We start from the raw sequence: 19,641 nt of genomic DNA, 5'->3' as shown, positions 1-19,641 counted from the left end.
GTGCATTATTCCCGGGGTTAGTTGTGTATATTATCGAGTGTCTGAAACAAGTTGATAACTACAAATTTTTGAAAAGTAAGATCTTTTCATAATAACCATAAAATAATCTTTGTTTAAATAGTAAATAAAAATATATCGTATAAATACAAAAAAATGTGTTTTCAAACATTTTTCTAATGGTGTTATTTATATGATAAGGGATGAACTTTTAACTTTCAAAGTGCAATATATAATTTCACAACTAGTAAAATATTATTTACCACTTGCGCCAGAAACCCGACGATATTAAACTTAGGAGACACATAGACATAAACTATCCTAATCAGAGGACGCTCCGTATTCATTTTCTAACTCACTTGTTTTATAAAAAATTCCCTGGTATTAAATAGGTACACTTATTGATGCAATTAATTTATAAAATAAGTCAATAAATATTTGCACTTTTATTCAAATCGTTTCCATATTTTTTTCGTATGAAATGTCATTTCCGTAATTTGCGAGTGATAAGTTCATTTAAATACCTTGTTCCTAACAGGACAAGACTCCACACTACATTCAATTTGCCGATACCCAGGGCAAACTCAAGAAATAATGATTTTTTCTACAGAGCATGTCATTATTACAATACCGTTCTCTCCGGTCACGCAGACATTTTTAATCTTTCCCATACTAAATATAAAATATTACTTTTAGACGATGATAATACACCTGTATAATTATATGAGTTTGTCATTAAAATTGTATATTCATGTTTATGTTTTGTACCTTCTTCAATATTTTTTAAAGTTTTTTATTTTTATTTTCTTATTTAAGAAAAGATTTTTGTAAATGTGCTTATTTATCATATATATATGTATTTTATTTTTATTTATTATTATTAGTTTTTTTTTTTTTTTTAACTTTTTTATTATTATTTTATTATATTTACACATTTTATTTGCTGTTTCTGACTAACTAACATTTCTTAACTTTTAAATTAGTTTTATTATATTACTGGATTATTTAAATGTGTTCACTTGATTAATAACTTACATAGCCGTGGAAAATGATCATTGACGGCTTTTACAATTTACCCTTATTTTCTATTTGAATTATATGTAAAAACTGTTTTTTTTTTCCCAAATAAATAATAATTTGAATAGCAAAAAATCGCGTTTTTTTACATTTTTAATATAATAAAGGTCTATAAAATACTGTTCAGAAAAAAAAAATTTTTGCTAATATTATTAGTAGCATGAAAAATATTTTTTAATTTGTAATTTTGAATTCCCGCAAAAATGGTCATTCCTTCAACCACGTCCTTAATACGTCACAATTCATGTTTATTTGTTCCTAGCCATTGAATTTCGTTTAGAACATTATCACGAATCTTGACGTCACAAATTAAATTTCTTTTTTACATTTATGGATGAAAACATTTCTCCGCAATAGCCATATTGCTTTTGGATATACAATTAATTATTTTTATTTTTTTATTCATTCATACAAATACATAGATATTATAAAAAAAAACAATTATAACGTATTCTAAACTCTATGAGGCCATGGGTCCTGTATTGAGTTGGGATCCATATTTCATATAATGAAATAATAACTTTTATTTACATAAAAGTTATTGATCAAAAATACTTGATACACTTCCACTTATTTGTTTAACCAATTAGCGCTTTCACTTTCTAATGGGCATCTTCAGACTGGTGAATATTATACAGTGTAAGGATAATTAATTTAAAACTAAATATTATCTTAAGAATCGGTACATTTAAAAATAAGTTGAAAGAGATACAATACGCAATATTTCAATGAAACAGAGTGGGACAAATTATTGAAACATGTGTTGGCGGTGTACTGTAAGAGAGAATTCTATTCTATGAAAAACATTTATTGTTTTATTACAATGTACAGGGTCCAACTACCGATAGTTAAACTTAAGCTGGCGCGTTCAGAAAATTCACACTAACGCAGTTAAAATCCATAGGATGTTGATATAAACAAAAAAATTTAACCAAATGAGCTATCTTTTTTTAAATTCGGTGTTGAATAAGAGGGAGGTGTGAATGAAAAAAAATACAATGGGTTAAGAAAATGTAATATTAATTTACTAAAATACTTTGTTTCATTATTTTATATTATTCAATTTTTTTTTTAATGTTGTATTTTGCTAATTATAATCCTTCTGAGAACAAGGGGCAATTTATATTTGAAAACAATATTTTTTATAGTCAATTACTCTAGAACTTGAATTCGAAGTTGTGTAAATTGTTTTGAGTATATAAATAACAAGATTAATTGTTTATTAATAAGTGTGTACACATTTTTTTTCCGATACAATTTGTACTGTGCATTTTAATTATACTCTATAATTCATTATTATGATGAACACAAAATATTAAATAAAAAACGTGCTTGTTTAAAAAAAAATACTCGTAAATATATGACATTTCCTGAAGTTATTGTTTTTTTTTTGGTTTAATCCAAAATATATTTTTTTTAACATCAAGATTTTTAAAATCAGTATTCTGTACATTAAAAATATTTTTTGTAAGTTTTGCAAAAACGCCATCACTACACAATCGACCTATTCATGATTTGATTTAATAAAATACCTGCATATTTATAAACCAGTGTTTTTAATCCATAACTTAATACTCGTACATATTATTATATTTTTACTATTGATAATCGCAGCGAAATTCAGACGAGCGCAAAAGCATCCTGTGTATATATCATTACCATATCATTAGCAACTCACAAAGCAATAGTTATTATTTGTGTATGCAAACAATTGGTAGAATTCCATATTAAATTTGGTAATGTATCCAAAATAAAACAAGTTTATTGGATTATAATTCTACTTTATTTTTATAAAATATCCAAAGGGTATATTGTGACGCGTTTCGTCTTGTTAGGACATTGCAAACAAACAAAATGTTTTTAATATGCCCTTTGAATATTTTATATAAAAAAAGTAGAATTATAATCCAATAAACTTGTTTTATTTTGGATACATTACCAAAAAGCAATAGTTGTCTATGTCACGCTCATAAGCGCGTCTGAGCGCGAGAGAAACAGAGATTATTTTCATAATGCGTATGCCGTGCGATGTCATAACATGGGCTTATTCATGGATACATTTGTCAGAGTGTAGTAAGTTTATGATCCTTTAATTATATTTATTTTATTAAAATATCAAAATTTTGAATTGGTCAACTATATTATGAAAATCCTTCTCCTCCGCTCCTCCACTCTATTTCCTCATCCCTTAAACTTCTTACGAGCTCTTTTTTTTCTCATGTCTTATATAATATATTATTTTTCTCTTTACTGTGTAACATGTTCTCTCATTATATTTGTGAAAAACTTTGACTGGATGGATGTACTATTTTTTATGTTTTGTATTCTTATATAACAACTGTTGTTTTTCCGTAATAAATAAAAATAAAAATAAAATTAAAATTAAAATTAAAATTAAAATAAGAATGAAAATAAAAATAAAAATAAACATAAAAGGAAAATAAAATAAAATAAAAATAAAACAAAAATAAAATTTAAATTTAAATTTAATAAAAATAAAATATAAATAAAATATAAAAAAATATAAATAAAATTAAAATAAATAATAAAAAAATTAAAATTAAATTCTACACAATGCGTATGTGTTAGTATAGCACACGCGCCAGTTTATAAAAATCCACCAGTAAAGGGATAAATAAGGGTGAGGTTTTGAATTCTATCCGCTGATTTATTAAAATTCTATCGCTATTATTTATTTCTAAAATTTCTTATATTTTATTCGGTATTCGTAGTATCTGATATTTCCCTATTGAAAATAATATTATTAAGATGTACGAACTCTATGCCTCGTTTGACGTAATGAAATAAAGGAATATTCCGTAATTAGCACTACATATGTTTATAATGAAGCCACGTTGTCACCCCACAATAATTTCATTTTAGTTTCCACCATTACAGTGCATTCCTCCGTAGATATTATATTCCCTAGCATTACGAGCAATAATTGGAACGGCAGATTTAAGCAACGTCTCTCTCACCAGAACTTCGTGTTCTTGCTAACACTTTATCTGTCACGGGCGCCGAAAGCCAGTCTTTGTACGTTCTCGTAATTGCGCCCCCAGATTTCGAAGTTCTAGTTGGGGGTGGCAATTAACGAGGTGTAAAATTGTGGTTTTACTTCTTTATTGCCGGCTTTTCAACTGTAGTTTGAACTTAGTACCGAGTTTTAGTAAATCTACGAATACGTTTAACAACGTATTATTTAAATGAAGTGAAGATAATGTTTTTCCCCGTGATAATATTACCGGAACAGTGATTTTGTTCAAATTATAGCACGTCTACATCCTTATTTCTGATAATAATTAAATGGAACAAAGCAAACTTGTTAATAATAATAATAACACAACATGCTCTGTGTCCTGGCGGATAAAGAATACAGATTTTTTAATATTATTTTTCTTCTTCCTGTACCTTGTCGGGTCCCCCCGACTCGACGTTGGCGATTTCCCGTAGAACTGAACTTCTTTATTTTAATACTGAAGTTTGTAAGGGAGTAGTAATTTTACACAACAAAATGGGTGACAGCTCTATGCAAAACTGATCCCCAGAAGTCATTTTTGGAACTAATTACTTCAAAATAGCCAAAACTACTGAAAAATGTCCAAATATACATTACATTCTCATATAAGAGATATATATGAGTTATTTTACACCAATACAAATTCGTACCATTCGCTTCCTTGGGGGTTAACTTTATTAAATTTGACAGGCGCCGTGGCGCAGTTGGTTAGACGGCCAACTGTGAAACTGGCGTCGCGGGTTCGATTCCCGCCAGTTGCAAGAAAATAATCCAAAAGAGATTTTTTCTAAATTGGTCTGGGTGTTATGGTGTATTTTTCGTTATGTCTTTCCATATCTTCTCTATCCCACCTGCTGACAAGCCTCAAAACAGAAGCTTAGCGGGTTATTCCTTTAATATTTTTTTTTTTTTAATTAAAAAAAATTGTATATTACGGTTTTTTATAGTGTATTCTATATACTTAACTCAAGATCAGATTTTTGTAAGTTATGGCTGTTTTATCGGAGGTGTAATATATTTTTTCATCTGTCATTGGCTGATTTGTATAATCACTGCGCGTAATCTCAACATTTTAAAAGCCTTAAATTTTTTTGTATAAATATACCTCCAAAGGTACACGCGTCTTAATTAAATAAATTTAATATTTCTTCTGTAAAGAGAAAAGCGGAATATTACGGCGAGCAAGCTTCAGCAAACAAACCTCAAATGCGAAATTTTAAACCGAGCTTTTGGCTTGAATTATTAAACTTCAATTGCCAAACTTGGCTCCACAACTGTCCTATGGGAAGGCAGTTAGCTCCATTATTCACATCACGTTGGACTGACCTTACCTAGCATTGCACAAACTGTACATACTAAACTCATACGTTCAATGTTCACGGTCCAAGGACCACACTTGGCTCTTAAAAGTGATATGAAACCGCTAGCTTGAGTTACTTATTTAACTCAATCCCGTCCGAAGTAACTAATTCCACCAGGAAGTCAAATAGTCAAATGCGAATATATCAGAATTCTGAAAAGAATAACACAAGTATGTTTAAGTTATTTAATGTTCGTGCTCACATAAGCGCTGTTTGTGACAATGCGTAAAAAATGTTAGGATTTGTTCTCTGAACAGTCTAGGTGTTCTTGAATACGTGTGTTCTTGGGCTTCCTTATAACTCATTGGTGCGAAGCAGACTTGAGTGTGGATCTCTGATCTGATCATTCCACGAGCTAAAGTAGACCACATAACTGAATACTTCATTATCACTTCTTCACAATATTTTAAATGATCCCACATCGCCTGTTTATCTGAGGGAGCTCTTTCAACCTCTATCACAACATGGACTATCTTGTGTAACGAGAGAACTCTTTAAATACTTCTTTACCGCTCAATGTTTAAAAATAGTTGATGGACAAAAACAATAGACCTATTGATGGAGGAGAACTCTAGAATACTTTGGCAGAGAGATTTATACAGAGTGATGAGAATTGGTGGATTTTTTAATGATTTTGTTATTCGCAAGATAACACCTAATAATTTTGAAGCACGTTTCAAAATATTTTCAACGTGACAGTTAAATCTCATCGATGAGTCGAAGATAACTCCTAAGTCTCTAACTGTTGTTTGTGTAATGATTTTATGGTTGTTAAAATTGTATGAGTGTATGATTTTAACTCTATTTATGAATGGTGTAAAGTAAAAGATAATTTACTTCACACCATTCATAAAGAAGGGTCACATCTCTTTGAAGAAATGTCAAAAAGTCACCATGTAAAATTTTCGAATTGCTTCCAATTCGCAGACGATACTGCTCTTGTAATAAGCCATTTAAATATAAAAACTGCCCAAAATGCTTCAAGAAGATTTTTCAAATCTCATTAAATGGGCGCATGACTATGGCTTAGTAATAAATTCTAAAAAACTAAAATTGTTCACGACATGTATCCTCACCATATATTACTAAATGTGAATTTGAAATAGATATACAAGCTCATATAAATTCTTGCCTTCATTCAAATTTAAATATAGAATCAGATAAATGTAATTGTCCTATTATAGATGTTGTAAATAATCATAAATATTTAGGATTAATTATTGATTCTAAATTTAGCTGGGGTGTTCATATTGATGGAATCTGTGACAGATTAAGGTACTGGCTTAAGGTGATTTATGAAATTAAAAGCATACTACTTTTCAAAACGTTAAGATACATATAAACATCGCTCATTGAATCCATTATATCTTACGGAGTGCGTGTCTGGGGTCTTACCTTCCAGTCTCTTCTGGGTAAAATTTATGATATTCAGGTGAGACTGTTGAGGGGGATTGTACCGGATAGCAAAATCCGTGAGGCGAAACATATGGGCGAAAGTGTATATATTAAATTCTGTAATGTCCTGCCGGTAAAACAACTTTGTGACTACAAATTGATTGTAGATCACTTTGTTGATCTGGAATATAAAAAAAACTTTCCCACACTCACAACACTAGATTAAAAACTAAGGGCTCCCTGTCTGTTCCCCGAATTACAAATTACTTCGGAGAGCGAACATTAAATTTTGTTGTTCCAAGATTGTTCAATGATCTCCCACAAACCATCATTAACTTGAAAAATCTTCAAATGAAAAAAAAAAGAACTGAAGAAATATCTTCTAGATACTTTATAGTGCCTGTTTATAAATAAATCTGTAAAATACAAATAAAATAAATGTAATATAAACCTGCCATAAAAAAATAAAAAAATGTTTCCCACCGAAAAGTCTTTAGACTTAGTGGGTAACAAATTCTTTTATGTATTTTTTAATTATAAAATAAACGCTGCTCTGCAGCACTGAAAATGAAACTGAAGAAGCTTACAGTTTTCCATTTTGAAACACTGCGATATAGTTTTAGGTCATCTGCAATAAACTAATATTTGACATTGATATTTTATAATTTTATTGAAGTCTAAGAATTATACGAAGTATCAGAGTTTCATTCAGTAAATAGTTAAAGTAAATGAGAAAGAGAGTCAATGTTAAAAATCTTAAGTCTCCAAAAACGTAGAAACAACATTGACTCCATATTTATGTTTAATTTACTGAATGGCTTAATTGATGTACCACCGTTACTGGAACAAGTGGCATTCAATGTTCCAATCCGCCGGTTGCGAAATAATAATATGCTGTTCCTAGATCAATACAGCGCAAACTCTCTCATGCACCAATGTCCCGATTGTGTCGTATTGTAAACTCGAGACAAGATCTGAACTTTTTTGGTGTAAGTCTTTACAGATTTAAAAAAAACTAAAATAGACAGGATCTTGTCTTGAGGTAGTTCTTTTTTTGGTCTTAGCTTTAGTTTGATTTAGTTGTATTTTATTTTATTAGAACCTGTATTTATTTTAAAAAAAATAATTTACGATCGTTAGAATGGACTGCATAAGTCCGTCAAATAAATAAAAAATAAATAAACTATCGAACCGAAATTATAATCACTTACGCCTAGAGTAAATTAAGGATCTAGATCATGTAATGGTGGAGATGGTTCTGAGAAAATTTTCAAGGTATTTTACCTCAGAAATACGAATACTATCGGTGGTTGTACTCATCAGACTTTATACTAGGAATACACAATAGTTGGGAGAAAAGAAGAAATAAATGCTTGTGTATTTTTTTTTATTGATTCGGTTGATCCAAAAAATATAGAAATACAAAAAAAAAATAATTCCGAAAAAAAACTATTTAATAATATTTTATTTAAAAACCACTCACCCTTCCTTATAAAACTCTCGTTACATAAACCTCTTCTTCCGTTATAAGCTCCTCCCACCCCTGTCAGTACCTAGATTTTTCGTTTTTGAATATTTAATTTTTGTTTCTAATAACACCTGTAGATGGAAAGATCTGTGCTTTCCGAAACTAGTAGTGCTTTTGAATTATCTCAAGTAGTCTCAGAACAAAGTGCTTTATTAATTATTTATTTAGGTACTACTAAGTAGCATTCATTGTAAGTCTTTTATCATTAATCTTCCTCCAAGAAATTTCCCGAACCAACTTGAATGTCATTCTTAAAAGCAAATAATCTAAAATAGAAACGTGATAAAATAAACGTTTTGGCATATGACAACAAAGATGGAAAACATTTTTGAAAATTTAAGAAAAAAGATGGTTCAAACGTAGGCAGAATCAAAGGCAGGGTGAATATTACACAGTGTTTAAAGTTGGCACTTATACCAGCCAATGGCAGTTCATGAGCCCTCTTCTCTAAAGTTTTTTTCATCTTTGTTGAAATACGTTAATCTCAACAAATCCCTAAGGGATGCGATTCAGTCCTTGTCTACAAACGTTCGGATAAACTCAAAACGTTTTGTTTTTTTAAATGAAGATGTTATTACGAGGGCGACCCGAAATTAAGCTACGAAGATTTTTTTATTAGTTAAAATTGAAAAAGATTTGCAAATTGCTTCTTTAAAGGGTCGTTTTTCACTTCTTTAAAATACAATGGTAACGAAAGGGTTAGTGATAATAATTTCCCCAGGCGTAGGGTTACCAGGGACAAAAATAGGGTAGCCGGTCGCTGGTGGTAAAAACGCCTGATTTTTTTTTTATAATCCGGTCTTTAGACGAAAATTATTTTAATAGCCTCGGGATAAAATAAAATTTTAATTTTAAACAAACACTGATTTTAAGTAGATTTAAATCATTATTTGATTTCAATAAACCGCACTGCTTCGCTTGTTGATTTATCCTTAGTGCTCAAGTAGAATATTGGTCTGTAATTTTGCATATGTGATTTTTCAAATAAATGATGTACCAGAAAAAATATGTTACCAGAAAATATTTAATTTCCACAGTACGTTAACACATTACAATAGAGATAAAGAACATTTTAGAGAAGGGAATTTTATTTTTATTTTTTTTATTTTCTTTTATTTAGGAAACATACACAGTACAGTTACATAAATTTATATTTTACACAGTTAGACTTAACTCTAATGGACCAGTGAAGTTTCCATATTATAAAGTAATTTTATGTAAGGTTATCAATTAAAGTACAAAAAAAAGAAGGAAAAAAAACATAAAAAGAAGTTTTTTAAAAATTAAAATTAAAGTAAAAAAATTAAGAAAATTTGAAAAAGTAAGTAAAAAAAGTTAAGAATTAAAATAAAGAATGAAAAACATGCTCAGATGTAAAAATAAAATAAAATAATAATAACATTTTTTAAAAAGGAAAAACATAAATATACACATACATATTTTAAGGGATTCAAAGACACGATGATAAGAATCTTTAAATATGACAATAAATTTAAGTCAATTTAAAAACATGTTCAAAATTAATAGGGAATATAGAAGTCTGAGCCTCTACAGGACTTATGACCTACCATTCCCAGGTTTATGTGACCATTTTAGATACTGTGTAACATTTACCATTCTGCCCATATTTGAACATCTATATTCCTTAAATCGGCAGCAAACAGATGGCTTATTTTAACAATTGGGATCCATATTTCTCACTAGAAAAAATAAGACCATTATTTACAAACTCTCCTCAGACCGGTCATTAATGGTGCCGAATGCTGGGTTATGAACAAAAGAAATGGAAATATGGTGTTAGTATTCGAAATAAAAATATTAAGGAAGATATTTGGTGCTGTCAACTAAAACGGAGTGTGGAGGAGACGGTTTAATCACGAGTTAGAGGCACTGTATGGCAAACCCAACATTGCACAATTCATCAAAATAAGAAGATTACAATGGTTGGGCCATGTGCACAGAATGAATGATAACCGTACCCCAAAAAAGATTCTTTATACCACTCCGGAAGGCAGACGAAGCAGAGGCATACCAAAATTACGATGGCTGGATAATGTGGAAGGTGACATTAGAGCGATTAGCCTGACGAACTGGAGAAGAGCCGCGGAGTGCAGGGACGAATGCAGACAAATTCTAGATGAGGCCAGGGACCACAACAGGCTGTAGCGCCACTGATGATGATGATATTTCTTCAATTCTTCCATCTGTTGATGTTTATGAGTTAAAGAACTTCTATATTTCCTTTTCTATAATGTTCGCCATCTCTGTTGTAATATGTTAATATTAACAGCCCTCATGGGGGTTAAATCCAGTTCTAGTCTGCTAAAATTTAGACAAATTCAAAACATCGTTCTTCAGTATCTTTGAGCAAACGTTTTACATTCGGTAGTAAATTTCAATACTAAAACTTTGTACTAGGATGTTTGTAAGGTTATTATTTGTCGGTTTTAGCATTGCCTAAAATTTCTTACAAGTATTCTAAGTAATGCTAAATTTTAAAGTTTTTGAAATGCCAATTATGATGTTGTTTATTCAATACATTTCTTCGCGCTAATGTAGCGCAAAAAGCACTCATTCAAGCCTATCCGTACAATCAAAACTCTTTGTTGCTCAACTGTTCGCCCTCTTCTTGAATATGCCTTCGTAGTCTGGTCTCCATTCTATATCAATCGCATAAATCACATTGAATCAGTCCAACATCGCTTGCTTCGAGAAATAGCATGGATGCTTGGACTAGAGAGAGGTAATTATTCTTATGCTGATATAGAGTCAATGTTAAATATTTCTATTTAAATTTATTTCAACAGAGAGGGAAAACATTTTTGAGAAGGGATATGGAAGTCTAGGCATTTACAGGGCTTATGACCTGTCATTGGCTGGTTTAAGTGGCCACTTTGCACACTGTGTAACATTCACCATTCTGCCCCTGTTTGAACATCCACATTTCCTCAACTCTTCCATCTGTTGACTTTTGTGAAGTGAAAGAGCTGTAAATGTAAGTGCCTCGACTTCCATATTTCCTTCTCAAAAATGTTTTCCCTCTTTGTTGAAATAAATTTGGATAGAAATATTTAACATTGACTCTATATCAGCATAAGAATAATTACCTCTCTCTAGTCCAAGCATTTTTCCCTCTCCGTTGAAATAAATTTAAATATGAACAACTCGAACAAATTGTTAAATATTTCTAGTCTGCAAAAACGTAGAACTAATATTGATTCCATATATATGTTCGGCATACTAAACGGTATAATCGATGTTCTATTACTGGGACAAGTAAAATTCAATATTCCGACTCGTAGAAACAATGAAGTACTGTTCATCGATCAGCATAGAACAAACTATGGCTTTAATTCTCCAATGACCCGTTTTTGTCGTATTGTTAACTCAAGACAAGATCTGGACTTTTTTGGTTTAAGTTTACAACGATTTAAACGAGCACTAAAAATATAATTCAGATCTTGTCTTGATGTCTTTTATGTTTGTCAATGCTTTTTTTTATCTTTGTTTAATGTTTTAAACTATTCTTTTATTTAAACCCTATAAATTGTATACATGGACAATGTCCGTTAATAAATGAATAAATTGTTATTTTCCTAGATGATTAGGAGTCCTTAGTTTTATTACCTAATCTTTCTTTAGATGTCATCATCATTAATTTATTAAGCGATCTGTGTGAACAAGTTCTGCCCGTCTTGCAAAGCAGTGTGAGAAGGTCATATTTATGTTGCCTTTAAATTTTCAGACAGTCACAAATTACTAACAACTTCGCAAAGTTACCCTAAGTACAATATACCTCCGTTTGCACAGAAGATTAAAAGTCTGGTAAAGTATGACTACAAGTAGACAATTTTGATGAATATATAAGATGAGAAACTAAATCCGACAGTAAGAACAAATTACGAGAATATATACCCTCAACCGCTCCCAGAGTACTATGTACACAGAGCTCCTGTGTCGCTTGCGTTGACAAATTTCCGTATCACTTCTGTACAAAATGTTGTAATAAATAAGTAATTATTTCATAAGCCATTAAGTACATTTTATGGACGCTTTCTCTCATACCTCAGTTGAGTTCCTATCTACTACGACCGCTTGAACGAAGCGAGTTATAACCGGAGCCAGTAAAGGGCTACGTACGTACTTAATAATTATCCTGAAACTTTAATTTTCCAATCCGTTAGGCTGCAATTTTATTAGTTCTGTGTTACGCGATCGACCCTTCGAGATTTCCTCCTTAGTATAATCCACCGAGGGAAAGCCGATAAATGAGTTTGATTCATCTCAGTAAACGGCGATCGGAGGGATCAGTACCGAAGCGGACTTGTTGATTTCAGACCTAAAGGCGCAGATGTGACTTCGCGATAGTTAAGGATTTGTGAAAAACTTTTCAATTACTCCAGACATGCACGAGAGTTTGCGTAGTGCTCCAACTTTCTGAATCGCCTGAGATAGCGAAATACTTAAAAATATTTATTCGTAATCTAAACAAAACTTTATATGAATTCTACTAGTTTTTCTTTAAAACAGTGTTCTTAAAATTAAGTTTAGTTTAGTTTAGTCAACGCGTTAATGCCAGAAATGAAATATTATGACTTCACTGGGTGAGAAAATAAGCTTGTTGCTCCACTTTGTCAAAGGTTTTATTAATGGTGTTTAATAAACATTCATTCGACTTACGTTGAGAAAGCTAACTTTAAACATAAATACTGTCGTAAGAAAGATATTTTCGCAAGTGTATTTCATGGGTTATTTAACTTGGGAAAGGCAAATATTTGCTCCCGAATAGCGGCAATCCCTAAATATCAAGCAAAGGTCTAACCTTTGACACACCTCTCTGTAAAAACATAACACTCGCGACACGACAGTACAGCAACATTAGACCCTTTCTATTGTACAAGTAGGGAGGCTAAAGTGGGAGCCTACTGGCCTACTTCGCAACCGAACATTTCTCCGTCGAACTATACACCGGGGAACCGTCAATTACACGCTTCACAAAAGGAGACTCAATTTATTATCACTTTGAATGATTTAATATTACGAGACGTATATAAATCACATTTTTGTCCCGAAACATCGTCCGGGTCCGGGGATGCGAGAATAACAATTGTCCACAATTTATTGCGCAACAATCATCCCGTACCTTTACAAAAGATTCTAAAGGTAGGCGGACGAAAATACTTCCTAATTTAAAGAAAAGTTTCCCGCGAAGATAACTGAAGGATATTTAATATCCATTTTCTTTGTGGCGGAAATCCTTCGCGCTGAATATTTTCAATTCATTTCTGTGAAAACCGACCGTTTCTCTTCGGATAAAGGGAGGGAAATCAGTTTGTTCCATCGACATTTTAACCGCTATCGAACTAAAGGACGACTTAACTCCTCGCGTGTTCTACATATGTGTGTAGATTTCGTATTCATGAATAAGTGATGTGTGAAGGACTACGCTACTGCTCGCCTGCCGTTCCCGAAGTTTCCATTCAAATAGCTGAGAGCATTTTAAATTCACCGATCCGCGTGTAGCGCACATTTAGCGAGAAACAAAGCCGAGAGAGAAGTAAACGGAGGAGAAAAGATAAACAATGAAACCGGAGGGCGCGAGAAATTATCTAATAAAGCCGAAGAAATAACAGCACCCACTTCGAATCCGAACTTTAAAAGATGGAGAGAGATTTTTATTGACCCCGTAAGATTACCGGGAAGATTTCTGCGGGGTGACAGTGCGGGAGGCGCTAGAGAGAGGGTCCTCTATACAAGTTGTGTTGCCAGCTCCCGCCACTCGCAGAAACAGAGGTCTTTATGGCCCCTGCTAGATAATAGCTCGAGATAAAAAGAATGCTTCCTAAATTAGGAGCTATTGTATAAGCCCTGCTCCGGCGTAATGGGCTTATCGTAGGTCTCTTCGAAAAATTTATTACGTGAGTGATATCTTAGCAAACAGTATTAAATGTAAGGGCTGCCACCTTTCCGGTTTTGAGACATTATTTTCGGGTTTATGCGTCTCCATGTTGGTTGTAAATTCTAGCTATAAACTGGAGGAGTAAAATAAATGTAAGCCCTATTTACAGTGATGCTTTATGTGTGCTGAGTAACACTTTGATATTCTGAGCCCATGAGAAAAGAGAGTCGACAATACAAGCGATAAAATATTTTACGTTGAATGGAGAGAGTGATATACAGTTCACAGTTTAGATAATACTGAAATGGCACTTACTGACACGTACTTTGTCTTTACTGAAAACTCCTCAATTACGGGTTTGTTCGTCTTAAATTTACGCTAGATATTTGATATGACAGAAAGCTAATTTAACGGGATGAAACAAATTGCACTTTAGACATTTACTATATTTCATCTCTATTCTACTTTGATCTTGTCTTCAAAGCATTATTATGTTTGACCTTTTACATAAATTCTCGGATAATTATTTTACATTCTTATCTTATATAGCTTTTACCCGCGGCTTCCCTCGCGCGGTATTAGGGAGACATTAGTAAATTAATTAGTTTTGTCGTTTAACTATTAAAAAAATCTCTATAGGATATATATTTTAAGATAAAAAGTAGCCTGATCGATTGTCGACCCTCCAACTATCGCTGTGCAAAAAATACGACCATCCTTTATCATATATAACTTCTTCCAACCAACTGATAAAATAAAGGTGTTATTTAGATAATTGATTTTTTTTATTGCTCAAAAAAACATTGAAAGTGTATAAGTGCTAATTTTGCATTAATTTGCTTTTCCATTATTATCTAATTGAATACTTACCACTTGATTTTATCTTAAATTATTTTCAACTTTACTTTGTTATATTTATATTTAAAAAATAAGATTTTCTCATTTTAATTGCTTTCTTTTATTTAAAGATGGTGTGTTTTTTTTATGATTTATGTTCACTTAATTGTTTAGTTTTATTTATTTTATTATATTTCATATTATGTACTACATAATTATTGTTCACTGCTGTGATTATTTCTGTAAAACATTTTTTTGTAAAAGGTTCATTGAACCGTTGATGTATACAAATAAATAAAAAAATATGTCGACGTAGCGTCGTTACTGTATTTTAAAATTAATTTATTTTTCCATTAAGAATTTTCCCGAGGAACTGAGAATTTTTTTAGAATAAAAAAAACTTTTGACAATTTTTAGCTCTTCGGCTATCCCTATACAAAATCACGTCATTCAGTCGATCCGTTGCGACGTGACAAAAACACAAAGAAACTGACAAACACACTTTCGTATTTATAAGATTAGTATGGATGCTATATAATATTTGGTACACAGTTTCAAATATTAGCTTATTCTTGAATCCGTTTTTCAAAAAATTATGTTTTCTTTGTGAAAATGATTTTCCTGGGTTGATAATTATATTATCATTTAACCTTAAATAGAGCAATGTATAACCTCGTTAGTTTGTTCATTCCTATCTCAAAGAAACAAATTTTCATTAAATTAACATATTTGTAATTATCTTCTGACCATTTTGCCTTTTCACACCCACATAATTCGTAATTATTTATAAGGATAGCTATCTAAAATACACTTAACTAGTTTTACCTTGCATAATACGATTGAATAACCATTACAATAAAAATAAAATTATTTTCTGAAAAAAAAATGCGATTATAACTATTTTATTTTAAGATTTCGATCACTCTTAGATATTTACCTGACTATCAGAACATAATTAAAAGTTCAATCATCGGAAATATTTCCTTCTGTTGGTTTCAATGCAAAATACGTTTTACCATTCATATCATTACTGGGGCAGTTCAATGATAGTTTTTTTGTTGTTTGTTTATAGACTACTAAACTTAGCCAAATATTTTATATTTTTTCAATTTTTGTGTATCGTATTATCAGCGCTATGATTTTTTAAAGTATCGTATCGTGGGTATACTGGCAAAAAACGCTAACTCAAAAATATGCGAATTTGACTTAATGATGCAGTTTTGTAAAGTTTTTAACTCTACAAACTGGCAAAATACACTAAATTGTATTAAATTTTATATATCTGTAGTTTTAAAAATAAATTTAAGATTAAATCGTATACCCGGTTTCGTATTCAGGCTAAAAGATTTAAATAGCTTAATATTTACTTGATATAAAATTAAGAAAAGGAAAAATTAAAAACACGCTCTAAAATGAGCACTTAACACTTACTATATTTAAATAAGATATAAAAGAGTAAAATTGGAACAAAACTTAAATGCTTGATTTCTCAAAACAGGGATTTGAGAGTCAAAGCTTTTTTCCAGTATACCCACGGTATTTCTGAAAGAACTCCGCGTGTGACGTCAGAGGTTCTCTCTTGCTTGTTCTCATGACAGTTCTGCCGATTGGTCTGTGTAAGCAAACCGGATATATTTCACAGCTCTCTTATCATTGGTTGATTCATATGAACCAGCGACGTCGTTCAAATGTGTTTGTTTTTATTCAAATATATTTTTTATTTTTTTTCGAACATTAAAGAAACTTTGCTTTACAATTTAAAACACTCATTTTTACCGCGCGCAAGAAAATATTTTTTGTATCCAATTTCCCGTAGGGCTGAAATTCTGCATTGTAGTGCATTCATGCTTACATACTAGTAACTCAACTAAACCTAAACAATACGCAAAACAGGGTTGACTCATTTTAACCGAGTTGCACAGATAAAACGATTATTTGTTACTTAGATGTAAATAAATAATAATTCATGAACCATTCAATTGAACGGGTTTATATAAAGTTGACGTAGCCTAGGAAGAGGAAGTATCAAATTCAATAAATAATAAGATTTTTCAAATAATGCAATGTTATTTCTTCAGCTGGGACGCCCGCACCCCCAGCAGCCCGTCGGGGGCGCACTGGGCGGCCACGCCCCTGGAAGGGCGCGCGCGCTGGGCGGCGCGCCCCTCTCGCCTCGTGCTGCGCGCCGCGCGCCCCAAGGACGGGGGGTTGTACCGCTGCCGGGCGGACTTCAGGACGGAGCCGTCCAAGTTCACGCACGTCAGGCTCGTCATAGTGGGTGAGTGTCTCGAACTTTCGTGTAGGCTTACGGGCAAACGTCCCTAAGTCTACTACTACCGAAAAGACTTCAGGGTGGAGCGTTCAAGCTTACGCACGTCAGGCTCGTTATAGTGGGTGAGTGTCTCAAACTTTTGAGTAGGCCTGCAGGCCAACCTCACCAAGTCTATTGCAACATAGTCGTAAATAACTGAAGCGTTACACATTCGGGATGCTTCAGTAGGTATTCAGAATTCTCTATTAGTAAAAGTGATAAGATTTTTTTCAAAATTTGAGAAGATGTACGATCTTGACTTATTTTACGATTTAGCTGTTCGCTACTCCAAACTAAAAAATTACCTGCTGACGCGAAACGGAAACGTAAATCAGACTCTCTGTGTTCAGCGATGGTACTGGTTGACCAAAGCGACAAAGCTTATTTATTTATCTTTTTATTTTTACATAAACGGCATAAATTGCTTTTAATTGAACATAAATATGAAAAAAAAAATACGTGTATAAATACATAATAAAAATAATAAAATTGCATAACCATAACAATAGTAACAAGTAGGTAAATACACATAAGCAACCAAAAACATTTACGAAATAAATACATAAATATGAAAAAGCAAAAAAGGAAAACATTTTTAAATATAAAGAAAAGTTTTGGAATGATATTGCGAGAGAAAAAAATAAATCAGACTTGTTTTATAACTATCAAGTCCAGAACCAAATATATCAGCCTTGTCCTCATACTGATTACCATATCTGTGGAGCCTATGGATAGGCGAGTGCATGTGATAGTTGGTCCTAGAACTTGCAGAGCAAAAAGGAGATCTGTGGCAGGTATGTCGACCAGGTACACGGAAACACACCAACTCCAGCAAATCTGGACAGTCAATGAATGAATTGATCACTTTATAAAGTAATATTAGGTCAGTTAGGATTCTTCTATCGGAAAGTTTAAAAAGATTTGCTGAAGATAACAATTGATTATAATCAAATAAAGCTGCTGGAATATGCAGTTTAAAATTAATATATTTTAGAAATTTCTTTTAGACGCGCTCGAGTGAATCAGAATGTACACGATAATGGGGCGACCAGCGACCAGACTGGAGAAATATATTCTAAACGACTTCTAACCAGGGAGCAATAAAGTGACTTGATTGGTGTGATAGTTTTTAATTTGCTAGTAACCCTACAAATAAATCCCAACATAATTAGCGCCCCATTTGAAATCTGTCAATATGTTTGATAAATGTAAGTTTATCAAAAAAAAAAACGCCAAGATCCCTAATGAAATAAATTCTTTCAATTGTTGCGTGGTTCAACAAATAGTTAAAAATTAAAGGTTTCTTACTTTCAGAAAAGGAAATAACCTGGTATTTATCTATATTGAGAAACAGATTATTTTTATAGCACCACTTGTGAATTCTGTTGAGATTCAGCTGCAGGGTATTGCAATCATCAGTATTATTATCAACTCTATAAAGTTCGAAGTCATCAGCAAAAAGCAAATATTTTACGTCGCTAAAAATTTCAACAATATCATTTATATAGATTAAAAATAAAACGACATTACACGCAAACGTTAAATTCATATACGTTTATTAACACGGTTAGATTCAATCAGTATTGTCTGCATTTAAATTTTTTGTATTCGAACCAATGTTATAGTTAATAATAAGTTAAAAAATCAATAAAAAACTCCACATAATTTATAAGTTAAGTTTCTATTTTAGTACACGCCATATATGTAACAACACTTAACTTAATCATCCATACACCGAAAACAGTTCACTACAACTTCATTCCTTACAAATTCAAACCACCGCACACCCAAGATCTATTCGGAGACATCTATTAATTCTAAAAACATTTTTTTTATTAATTGTAATGAAATGTTTTTGTATTGCACTTACCGGCTTTTCTTTGTCTATTGGTTTCGAGACGTGCCTGTCTCTTAAATAAGAATTAAACCAACATGCAAAACCCACTATGCTTTTGTCGGGTTGTAGTCCTGTGGCTAGTGTCTCGGACTCACGGACCAAAGGTCTGTGGTTCGAATTCCACTCTACCTCAACTTGACTCCATTTTCTAATAGTGAGTTATTTACAACTCGTTGAAAATGGCCCTCAAAAAATTAATATTTGGGTAAATCATAAGAAGAACAAATATTTATTTAAAAAAAAAAAAAACGTGCTATGCATTTTAATAAGCAAACCTTAATTTTCAGACAGGATTGATAAAAATAAGTATTAAGAGATGT

The 19,641-nt window shown here is 31.9% G+C and overlaps 1 protein-coding gene across 1 annotated transcript in view; it reads left to right on the top strand.

The window, feature by feature from the left end:
* Positions 1 to 19,641, top strand: part of LOC148281668 (hemicentin-2-like) — a gene marked incomplete at its 5' end in the record, with an annotated part of 150,352 nt that overhangs the window by 31,807 nt on the left and 98,904 nt on the right. Inside the window, one exon of the mRNA XM_088226337.1 lies at positions 17,192 to 17,391. Coding sequence (XP_088082463.1) covers positions 17,192 to 17,391 — 200 coding nt within the window. The remainder of the gene's footprint in view (positions 1 to 17,191; positions 17,392 to 19,641) is intronic.

The sequence above is a fragment of the Micrasema longulum genome, unplaced genomic scaffold (genome assembly GCF_059751315.1).
Source record: "Micrasema longulum isolate JH-2025_06_02 unplaced genomic scaffold, ASM5975131v1 h1tg000423l, whole genome shotgun sequence".
In the NCBI taxonomy this organism is placed as follows: domain Eukaryota; kingdom Metazoa; phylum Arthropoda; class Insecta; order Trichoptera; family Brachycentridae; genus Micrasema; species Micrasema longulum.
Note: the sequence above shows the minus strand (reverse complement) of the source record. Positions and strands in the feature narration are given on the sequence as shown.